This window comes from Vulpes lagopus, chromosome 20 (genome assembly GCF_018345385.1).
Source record: "Vulpes lagopus strain Blue_001 chromosome 20, ASM1834538v1, whole genome shotgun sequence".
NCBI classification, from domain to species: domain Eukaryota; kingdom Metazoa; phylum Chordata; class Mammalia; order Carnivora; family Canidae; genus Vulpes; species Vulpes lagopus.
The window spans coordinates 5,020,817-5,033,182 of NC_054843.1; the positions used below are offsets into that span (position 1 = coordinate 5,020,817).

Consider the following 12,366-nt stretch of genomic DNA (forward strand, 5'->3'; position numbering starts at 1 on the left):
GTTCCAGAGGGCGCCAAAAGGGACAGAGGACCAGAAAGTGTATTTGAACAAATAATAGCTGAGAATTTCCCTAACTTGGGGAGGGAAACAGGCAGGAGATAGAGAGATCCCCCCTAAAATCAATAAAAAACATTCAACACCTCGATATTTAATAGTAAAACTTGCAAATTCCAGAGATAAAGAGAAAATCCTTAAAGCAGCAAGAGACAAAAGATCCCTAACTTATATGTGGAGAAATATTAGATTAACAGTAGACCTCTCCACAGAGATCTGGCAGGCCAGAAAGGGCTGGCAGAATATATTCAGAGACAAGAGATCCCTAACTTATATGTGGAGAAATATTAGATTAGCAGTAGACCTCTCCACAGAGACCTGGCAGGCCAGAAAGGGCTGGCAGGATATATTCAGGGTCCTAAATGAGAAGAACATGCAGCCAAGAATACCCTATCCAGCAAGGCTCTCATTCAGAATAGAAGGAGAGACAAAGAGCTTCCAAGATAGGCAGAAACTGAAAGAATATGTGACCTCCAAACCAGCTCTGCAAGAAATGTTAAGGGGGACTCTGTAAAAGAAAGAGGAAGTCCAAAGAAATAATCCACACAAACAGGGACTGAATAGGTGTTATGATGACACTAAATTCATATCTTTCAATAGTAACTCTGAACGCAAATGGGCTTAATGATCCTATCAAAAGACGCAGGGTTTCAGACTGGATAAAAAAGCAAGACCCATCTATTTGCTGTCTACAAAAGACTCATTTTAGACATAAGGACACCTACAGCCTGAAAATAAAAGGTTGGAGAACAATTTACCATTCAGATGGTCCTCAAAAGAAAGCAAGGGTACCAATCCTCATATCAGATAAATTAAAGTTTATCCCAAAGACTGTAGTAAGGGATGAAGAGGGACACTATATCATACTTAAAGGATCTATCCAACAAGGGGACCTAACAATCATGAATATTTATGCCCCTAATGTGGGAGCTGCCAAGTATATGAATTAATAACCAAAGTAAAGACAAACAGTGTATGTTCTCATTCATTTGGGGAATATGAATAATAGTGAAAGGGAATATAAAGGAAGGGAAAAGAAATGTTGGGAAATATCAGGAAGGGAGACAGAACATAAAGACTCCTAACTCGGGGAAACGAACTAGGGGTGGTGGAAGGGGAGGAGGGCGGGTGTTGGAAGGGAATGGGTGACGGGCACTGAGGTGGACACTTGATGGGATGAGCACTGGGTGTTTTTCTGTATGTTGGTAAATTGAACACCAATAAAAATTAATTAAAAAAAAAGACATACTTAAATAATAATACATTTATACTGGGAGATCTCAACACAGTGCTTTCTGAAAATGACAGATATTCTAAGCACAACATCTCCAAAGAAACAAGAGCTTTAAATGATACACTGGATCAGATGGATTTCACAGATATTTACAGAACTTTACGTCCAAAAGCACCTGAATACACATTATTATCAAGTGTACATGGAACTTTCTCCAGAATAGACCACATACTGGGTCACAAATCAGGTCTTAACTGATAGCAAAAGATTGGGATTGTCCCCTGCATATTTTCAGACCATAAGGCTTTGAAACTAGAACTCAATCACAAGAAGAAATGTGAAAGAAACTCAAACACATGGAGGTTAAATACCATCCTGGTAAGAGATGAAAGGGTCAACCAGGAAATTAGAGAAGAATTAAAAAGATTCATGGAAACTAATGAGAATGAAGATACAACTATTCAAAATCTTTGGGATACAGCAAAAGCAGTCCTGAGAGGGAAATACATAGCAATACAAGCCTCCCTCAAAAAACTGGAAAAAACTCAAATATACAAGCTAACCTTGCACCTAAAGGAACTGGATAAAGAACAGCAAATAAAACCTACACCCAGCAGGAGAAGAGATTTAATAAAGATTTGAGCAGAATTCAATGAAATAAAGACCAAAAGAACTGTAGAACAGATCAACAAAACCAGGAGTTCGTTCTTTGAAAGAATTAATAAGATAGATAAACCATTAGCCAGCCTTTTTCAAAAGAAGAGAGAAAAGACTCTAATTAATAAAATCACAAATGAAAAAGGAGAGATCACAACCAATACCAAGGAAATACAAACGATTTTAAAAACATATTATGAGCAGCTATATGCCAATAAATTAGGTAATCTAAAAGAAATGGACTCATTTCTGGAAAACCACAAACTACCAAAACTGGAACAGGAAGAAATAGAAAACCTGAACAGGCCAATAACCAGGCAAGAAATTGAAACAGTCAGCAAAAACCTCCCAAGACACAAAAGTCCAGAGCCAGATGGCCTCCCAGGGGAATTCTATCAAATATCTAAAGAAGAAACAATACCTATTCTACTAAAGCTGTCCTGAAAGATAGAAAGGGATGGAATACTCCCAAACTTGTTCTATGGGGCCAGCATCACTTTAATTCCAGAACCAGACAAATACCCCACCAAAATGAGAAGTAAAGACCAATATCCCTGATGAACACAGATGCAAAAATTCTCAACAAGATATTAGTCAATAGGATTGAACAGTACATTAAGAAGATTATTCACCATGACCAAGTGGGATTTATCCCCGGGATGCAAGGCTGGTTCAACATTCGTAAAGCAGTCAATGTGATACATCATATCAACAAGAGAAAAAACAAGAACCATATGATCCAGGCAGCCCCGGTGGCACAGCGGTTTAGAGCCGCCTGAAGCCTAGGGCATGATCCTGGAGACCCTGGATCGAGACCCACGTCGGGCTCTCAGCATGGAGCCTGCTTCTCCCTCTGCCTGTGTCTCTGCCTCTCTCTCTCTCTCGCTCGCTCTCTCTCTCTCTCTCTCTCTCTCTCTATGAATAAATAAATAAATAATCTTTAAAAAAAAGAACCATATGATCCTCTCAATAGATGCAGAGAAAGCATTTGACAAAATACAGCACCCATTCCTGATCAAAACTCTTCAGAGTGTAGGGATAGAGGGAACATTCCTCGGCATCTTAAAAGCCATCTACGAAAAGCCCACAGCAAATATCATTATCAATGGGGAAATACTGGGAGTCTTTTCCCTAAGATCAGGAACACGACAAGAATGTCCACTCTCACCACTGCTATTCAACATAGTACTAGAAGTCCTAGTCTCAGCAATCAGGCAGCAAAAAGAAATAAAAAGCACTCAAATTGGCAAAGAAGAAGTCAAACTCTCCCTCTTTGCAGATGACATGATACTGTATATAGAAAACCCAAAAGACTCCATCCCAAGATTGCTAGAACTCATACAGCAGTTCCACGATGTGGCAGGATACAAAAATAAATGCCCAGAAATCAGTGGCATTTCTATACACTAACAATGAGACTGAAGAAAGAGAAATTAAGGAGTCAATCCCATTTACAATGGCACCCAAAAGCATAAGATACCTAGGAATAAACCTAACCAAAGAGGTAAAGGATCTATTCCCTAAAAACTACAGAACACTTCTGAAAGAAATTGAGGAAGACACAAAGAGATGGAAAAATATTCCATGCTCATGTACTGAAAGAATTAACATTGTGACAATGTCAACGCTACCCAGGGCAATTTACACATTTAATGCAATCCCTATCAAAATACCATGGACTTTCTTCAGAGAGTTGGAACAAATAATCTTAAGATTTGTGTGGAATCAGAAAAGACCCCAAATAGCCAGGGGAATATTGATAAAGAAAACCAGAGCTGGGGGCATCACAATGCCAGATTTCAGGTCGTACTACAAAACTGTGATCACCAAGACAGTGTGGTACTGGCACCAAAACAGACACATAGATCAATGGAGCAGAATAGAGAACCCAGAAATTAGCCCTCAACTCTATGGTCAACTAATATTCGACAAAGCAGGAAAGACTATCCACTGGAAAAAGGACAGTCTCTTCAACAAATGGTGGTAAGAAAATCGGACAGCCACGTGCAGAAGAATGAAACTAGACCATTCTCTTACACCATACACAAAGATAAAGTCAAAATGGATGAAAGATCTAAATGTGAAACAAGAATCCACCAAAATCCTAGAGGAGAACACAGGCGACACCCTTTTTGAACTTGGCCACAGCAACTTCTTGCAAGAAACATCTATGAAGGCGAGGGAAACAAAAGCAAAAATGAATTATTGGGACTTTATCAAGGTAAAAAGCTTCTGCACAGCCAAAGAAACAGTCAACAAAACTAAAAGACAACCTACAGAATGGGAGAAGATATTTGCAAATGACCTATCAGGTAAAGGGCTAGTAACCAAGATCTATAAAGAACTTATTAAACTCAACAGCAAAGAAACAAACAATCCAATCATGAAATGGGCAAAAGACATGAAGAGAAATCTCACAGAGGAAGACATAGACATGGCCAACACGCACATGAGAAAATGCTCTGCATCACTTGCCATCAGGGAAATACAAATCAAAACCACAATGAGATCCCACCTCACACCAGTGAGAATGGGGAAAATTAACAAGGCAGGAAACCACAAATGTTGGAGAGGATGTGGAGAAAGGGGAACCTTCTTACACTGTTGGTGGGAATGTGAACTGGTGCAGCCACTCTGGAAAACTGTGTGGAGGTTCCTCAAAGAGTTAAAAATAGATCTGTCCTATGACCCAGCAATTGCACTGCTGGGGATTTACCCCAAAGATATAGATGCAGTGAAAGAGCAGGACACCTGCACCCCGATGTTTCTAGCAGCAATGTCCACAATAGCCACACTGTGGAAGGAGCCTCAGTGTCCATCGACAGATGATGGATAGAGAAGCTGTGGTCTATGTATACAGTGGAATATTAGCCATTAAAAACAATGAATACCCACCATTTGCTTCAACATGGACGGAACGGGAGGGTATTATGCTGAGTGAAGTAAGTCAGTCATAGAAGGACAAACATTATATGGTCTCATTCATTTGGGGAATTTAAAAAATAGTGAAAGGAATTATAGGAGAAAGGAGAGAAAATGAGTGGGAAATATCAGAGAGCGAGACAGAACATGAGAGACTCCTAACTCTGGGAAATGAACAAGGGGTAGTGGAAAGGGTGGTGGGTAGGGGGATGGGGTGACTGGATGACAGGCACTGAGGGGGCACTTGGCGGGATGAGCGCTGGGTGATATGCTATATGTTGGCTAATTGAACTCCAATAAAAAATATATCAAAAAATAATACAAAATAAATAAGAGAAGACTCAAATACTCCTAGAATCACAATAACTTAACTCAAAGCATTTGCTTTCTCTTGGCAGGTATGTTCTAAACACAATGCATATATATGTTTCAAGTAAAGATGCATTTTTTTCAGCATCTCACAAAACTCACCAAAAACTCAATTAATCTGTTTTTTAATAGGCGCACTATAAAGCCATCATGGTACCTGACTTCGGTTAGCCTCCATTGTGTCCCATTGGCTCAGAAGAGTGCTAACATCAGGAATAATGGTCTATGTGTCTTCATCAGATTTTTGGGAAAAGTTCAATATCATGCTGTGTTCTTTATTGCCTTTAGGGGATGCCTATTAATTTTCCCTTCATCTCCTGTTAGAAGAAGAAGAATAGATACCAACTGCTTTGGGCAGTGCACACCCAAGGGGAATAGTTACTCTTAATAATTACTCTTTGTTAAATTGTGGTCCTGATTCTGTTTTCCATGGAGTGGATTGCTGAAGATCTTCCATAACCAAATAAAAAACAAAATGTCATATTCGTTTGGGTAATTCAAACTCCCACACATGAGCTCAGTTTTTCCCCAGGGCAGAGTAACTTCAGTGTGCAGAATCTCATTGGTCTAAATAAGAAAAATTTCTTACACTGAGGTCGCTTTCCTAATGTGTTCCAGCTCACACAAATACTGTGTTTCAATTTTCCATACATGTCACATGTTTTTTTTTATATTTCCATGTTCATGAAAATTCTTGGAATCCTTAAAACCATACCTAAAGGTATTAAAATAAGTTGTGTTCTTGTGTTAATTAAGGGTGATCTTTCTCTCTTTTCAGTTCCTCCCAAATTTGTGGTTCAGCCACGGGACCAGGATGGGATTTATGGCAAGGCTGTCATCCTCAATTGCTCAGCTGAGGGCTATCCTGTACCCACCATAGTGTGGAAATTCTCTAAAGGTATGAAGTTACTTGGTTTGCTTGTTGTCTGCCAAACATGTAATCGAAAGAATTAGATGAGCATTTTGAGTCCTTCCAGACATGTTTCTGGCAAGTAGATATGTTCCCACCTACACCAAGTCTGTCCTCTCACCTTCTGGCCCAACCTAAGTGTTTTTATTTGGACCAGGAAACTGGTCCTGTAGAGCATGCTCTGGGAAAGATCATGAATGAGGCAGGTGATTCGATGGAATTTATTTCAGCACCGGGAAAGCTCTGCATCTCCTACCTGTGTAGGCATAACCGTGATCCTCTTGGAGAGCATGGCACATCCAGACATGTGCAGGCACAAGAACTAATTGTCAGAATTGCTAATGGTTTGAAGAGCATTTCCCCAGGATTTGTACATATGACATTAAGTGGGTTTAGAAGGTTAAAAAAAAATAGAATTTTTGATGGATTTATATACCTGGTTATCTTAGAATACACAAATTCCATATCATCCGCCTGGTATATTCTTTTAAAAGCAAATACATCCATGCCTTATTTTGAGCATCCAGTGTCCTTTGTCTTCACTCCTAATCATGCTTTCTCTGCAAAGGTGAAGCAGCTTCCTCAGTTTTAAAGTAACGCTGTAAACCTTGCAGGAATAGAAACACGTCTTTGGGAATATTCTAGACACCATAAAGATTATTTTGTCCATCTTATCATCTTCTCTAGGGAAGGATTCTTAACTGCGCTTATGAACATATTGGAGTTCTTTCTCTTTTCTCATTCCCTCATTTTCACTCAGTAATTTATTTATCGAATGGTTGAAGGTCAAAAGCATGTGGGTGGGATAAATAAACAAATAAATCATTGTCTCTTTTCCTAACAATCTAAGACCTACTACGTGTGCTTAATTGTTCTGAGTGTATTATTTGTTTGCTTTATTACGATTTGTATTGCAGATGTTGCTTTTTAAAGTAACATGTTGCATTTTCTTATTATGAAAATAACAGTGAAACAAGAGCAAAAACAAATGGGTCACTTCCTCCTCTTTCCTGCTATATTTCCTTCCAGGGAGAGAAGAGAAGAGGGAGGGAAGAGGGTGCTAGAAACCACTTCATTGCAGGAGGGACTCAATTAAATTTTTAAGAATCCCCTGAGGCTACTCCCCTGTAGCCTGCCGCAAACGTTGTCCATGTGAAAGCACTTTATTCAGAAAGCTAAAGCCTGTTATTCAGAGTATCTGCCCACGTGCCGTTTTACTTCTTTTTAATTTTTTTTTTTACTTTTTACTTTAGGCTGTATTTGAAGCCTCGTGTTGTATTACATGAAAACAAATAGCATGCATTTAACTTAGTTTATACACATGTTCATATATGATATTATGAACATTTCCACAACACTTGCCTTCTTCAAAATTATTTCTTGTATTTGGCATTGTGCAAGGCTCCCTCTTTCTCCTTGAGATTGTTTTCAATTTCTCACTAATATAAACTCCGCAGGGTGACATCCTTGGATGCAATGTGCATATGTGTGATTGTTTTCTTCAGGTCAATTCTTTAAAAAAAAAAAAAAAAAGATTTTATTTATTTAGAGAGAGACAGAGTGAGAGAGAGTGTGAACGGTGGGGAGGCACAGAGGGCGAAGGAGAAGCGGCGTCCCTGCTGAACAGAGAGCCTGACTTGAGCTCTATCCCAGGACCCTGAGATCCTGACCTGAGCCAAATGCAGGCACTTAACCAACTGAGCCACCCAGGCTTAGTAGCATGATCACATTTAAGGCTTTTGGTCTGTACTAGCCCAGGGTCCTTTGGAAAATATTGCAGCAATTTGCATGCCTATGAGCAGTTTGAGGTTGTGTGGGTCCCTGCATCTTCACCAATTCAAAAGGATCTTTTTATTCTTAATCTTTAAAATGTGATGGTTGAAATGGCTTTCTGTTTTAATTTGTATACTTGGATTACTACCAATGTTAAACATTTTTTTTTTAATTTAAATTCAATTGTCCTATGGTTACTGACCACTTCTTCCTTTTTGGGAAAATTTCTTTTTTTTTTTTTTAAGATTTTTATTTATTTATTCATGAGAGACACAGAGAGAGAGGCAGAGACACAGGCAGAGGGAGAAGCAGGCTCCGTGCAGGGAGCCTGACGTGGGACTCGATCCTGAGTCTCCAGGATCACGCCCTGGGCTGAAGCCAGGCGCTAAACTGCTGAGCTGCCCCCAAGGGAAATTTCTTATTCATGTTATTTTACATGCTTCTCTCCATGTCTTATTTATTTGTAAGAGTGTTTTTCATAAATGAAATTGTGTTTCATCTGTCATGGATCTGATAGACATTTTATTCCTTCCCATCACTGACGTGTGAATTAAGTCACAGTAGCCTTTTTTTATTTTTAAATTTTATGTGCAATATGAAATCATCAAAGAAACAAATAGAAATCGCAACAAATTTTTATAAAGTTACATTCCCCCCAAATAGCATCATTCAGAGATAAACAAAGATAACTATTCTCAGTGTGTTTGGCTAGCCTTTCAGGCCTGTCCCCCAGAAAATATATATATCCGCAGTTATGTGTGTAATTTTGTGAGCTTTGTAAATTGATCATATGATTCTTTCTGACTTATAATCTCCTTTCTTTAGTTACCAATATTCTGGGAATGTCTCTCCATGTCAATAAACATGGGTGTTCACTATGACTTTTGAATACCTGTCTAGAGTTCACATTAATACTTCCTTACGTCCATCTAACTATCTCTTTGCCTTTGTTAGGATTGGGCTCAGTGCCTTAAAGCTACAGGGTTTACTCTTTCTCCTGTGAGGAGTCTGGACAGATAGTTCAGGACCAGTTTGTTTTTTCCTCTAGGGTATCAGGAACCCAAACTGCTCATATCTTTGTTCTGCCCCTGTTGGCAAACAGCTCCCACCACTGAGCTCCATGGCCACTTCTACTTTCCCATGGAAGAGGAAGAGCAAAGGGAGAGAGTTCTACTGGACCTGAGTCATCTGCCCACAGGACCTCTCCAGAATATGCATAAATCAGTTGTGCTGGTCTGTACCCTGGGTCACCCCACCACCACCCCTACCACCACCTGGCCTTTTCTCTGCTTGCTCTGTTGCATCCCTAGTTCCCCCACTCCAATCTCATTTTTATGGTCAAACTGATTCCAAAACAATGAAACTGTAAACCATATGTGTCTTAATTCTCTCCAGAGGTTCTCTGCGCTCAGCCCCCTTCGTCTGGCTTGTGATAATCCCAAGAACAGCTTCACCTGGCACAGAATCTGTCTTGGTCAAACCCAGAGCGTGGGCACCTGTTTAACTGTGTGGCCACCGCTGGTCCCGAGTAACATATGCAGCCCCACCCCTGCTCCCCATCCCCACTGCCCTTCCTCCTTTTTACTCTGAAGAGAGATGCCTCTAATAAATTGAGTAATAAGTATCAAAACAAACAAGCAAACAGAAACCCCATAGGGGTCTGCTAGATGCTTCGTAGCTACTCGCACAGCCGCCATCCTACAATTTGGGCTATTTCACGAAGAAGGGACACTTGGCACTTAGGTGTGTCCAACACTATTGTTAGATGGTGTATGTTAGCTTTTCTCTGAGTTCTCACTATCATAAAAAGGTCCCAGTGATTCTATCTCATCGATCCTTGTGCGTGTCCATTTTTTCCAGGGATAAATTTCTATGAGTAGAATTGCTGGCTCAGAGTAAGCAATTTCTATAGCTTTCAATACGCCTTGGCCACCAGCCAGAATTGTATTCCTGTTTACAACCTTCCAGAGTTTACAGTCTTGTCTGTTTCTTACAATGAAAATAATACCAGGTGTTATGCTTATTTTTATTATTTTTTTTTAAATAAGTGGTCTACTACTTTATTTTTAAAGATTTGAGAGGTGAGGGAAGGGACAGCACATGAGTTGGGGGATGGACAGGGGAAGAGAGAGAGAATTCTCAAATCAAGTCTATGCTGAACACGAAGCCCAATGTGAGGCTCAAACCCACGATCCTGAGATCATGACCTGAGTTGAAATCAAGAGTTGGCCGTGTAACCAACTGAGCCACTCAGGCGCCCCAATGCTTATTTTTAAATATCTTCCAAGAGAAAATGGGGAGATTGTAGAGAATTATTTTAATTATACAACAAATAAAGACATTTCTTAAGAAAAATTTAGGCTTGTTTATGGAGCATGCTTCCAGTAATCAAATATTCACTAGGGGCATAAGGGCACCTTCCTTACATGTGACAAAAAAAGATATAAACAAAATAGACTTGGGTTGTTTAGTTTAATCTGAGGCTGAAGAATTCCAGAGTAAATGCAGTGACTTAAAGGTAGCTGGTGTCGGAAGGAAACAATCTTTGTGGGACAATAACATCCTTACATCTTTGGCCTTGAGTCTTGCGCCAAGCCTATAACATCCAATTCTGTCTCCTGATTTTTTTGTCCTTGGATATGCACAAACAAGGCCTCTCGTCTAAAGAGAATTTTTTAAATCAGGGCTGAATATCATAGTGGGCCTCATCTGTGCTCCCAGAGATGTATAGAGGCAGGAACGGGTTTCAGTTGCTGTCCTGGGGACCATCCCCAAGGAGGGCCTGCCATGGTAAGAAACAGCCAGTGCTCTGGCCCATGGCTGCTGTGGCGACCTTTGCCCCCTGGCTGCCCATGGACAGGGCTACTTCTGACCTCCAGGGAAGCTTCGTCATGGAACCGTTCGAGGGCAAGTGTCAGAGACACACCCCTAGGTGTGTCAGGGGCAGACAGAAATGGGGAGAAGTTTGCATTTCCAATAAGGTCAACAGGGAAGGCCCAGGAAAAGTTAATATTAGCAAAGCCTGAAAGAAGCAGGAGATGAGCTTTGTGCACATCAACAGGGAAATCACCAAAGGTCAACGGGGCAACTGGTACCAAAACCAGGGGCAGAAGTGTGTTTATGCCTGGAATGTTCTGGAAACACTGAGCAAGCCTCTAAATCTGAGGCAGAGTGAAAGAAGATCCTAGAGAGGTTCCAGGAGGTCAGATCTCCCATCCATCGAGGTGGGGGTGAGTGGGGGTCAGTATAGTGATGATGACGCTGTCCCCTTTCTTCCACTGCCATGCTGACCCCAGAGCTAGGAGGCTGTTGGAACAATCCAGGAGGGGTTGTGGGGTCCGTGTATCGGCTCTGTGTGTTGAACACAGACTATATGGAGGGAGGACTTGCAGCTGGAGACTGTGAAGAGGCCCGAGCTGTGACATGGATTGGATTGGGGTGACAGCAGTGCAGGAGGGGCAGCAGTTCAGAACCCGCTAGGCTGATGGGCTGGCCGTGGGAATGAGCAAAGGGGAGGCGTCTTTGAGAAGAGCTGGAGCACTCCCAGTGGGCTGTGGTCAGTGTGTGCCCCTCTTTCTGTAGACATGGCCCTCAAGTCCCAGAATAAGCAATGAGGAATCTTACAAGAAGACTCAAAAAAACATTTTTTTAATTAATGCTTTCTCCACTGTCGAAGCTCGTACCTTCCACCTTCTGGTCTACCGCCGTTGGCCCAACTTTAGATTTGCTTCCGTTCTGTGACATTGACCCTGTGCCACCACTAGTCCTCAGCCACCGTTTTTCCAGTGAGCCCTATTCCACCCTCCGCTTTGTTCACAATGGCGTGTCTGCTCCTTTCTCACACATAAAGCCAGTTTGGCCGGTAGGAGACTGGTGGCTCACATTATTTTCCGGGAGGGAACAGAGGCTGCCCGACTTCCTGGTGGAGGGGACTGAATCACTTTGCTGCATGTACCAAAGAGCTGACTTCGGAGTCTGGCCAATGTATAAGTTGGTGCCTTGATGTTGTTCATTTGGGGTCAGTTTTCCCACAGCTGTGGTGTGCTATTCAATACGTAGATGCTAAGCATCTTTTATTTAAGAAAACAATTCTTAAATTACATCTGTAAATATTTGTTCTCTCCCCTGCCTTTCATTTTCTTCTGCAGGGTCCCCACTGTGGCATCATACGGCTCCCTTCATCTATCTGCTAGAGGGGCCATTTTCTCTGATTTTTTTTTTTAGCCATTGACTCGAATTTGATATTTTAATGTTTATTCTCCACGCCTCTTACCCCAGCCAAGTCTGTTCTTCTTTGCACTCTCTCCAATTTTTCCTTCACGTTTGTGATTTGATGTTCCCTCCTCCTTCCTGCACTCCTGCTGGTTCATACTTCACTCTTGCTTGAGCTCTTGCTTCTGAACAAAACAAACGGCTGTTTTGTTCACAGCTTTCATCTAACTCCTGG

The 12,366-nt window shown here is 41.2% G+C and overlaps 1 protein-coding gene across 1 annotated transcript in view; it reads left to right on the plus strand.

Moving 5' to 3' along the window:
• DSCAM (DS cell adhesion molecule) overlaps positions 1-12,366 on the plus strand; it is a 310,241-nt gene that overhangs the window by 66,059 nt on the left and 231,816 nt on the right. The window contains exon 8 of the mRNA XM_041734699.1: positions 6,015-6,134. Coding sequence (XP_041590633.1) covers positions 6,015-6,134 — 120 coding nt within the window. The remainder of the gene's footprint in view (positions 1-6,014; positions 6,135-12,366) is intronic.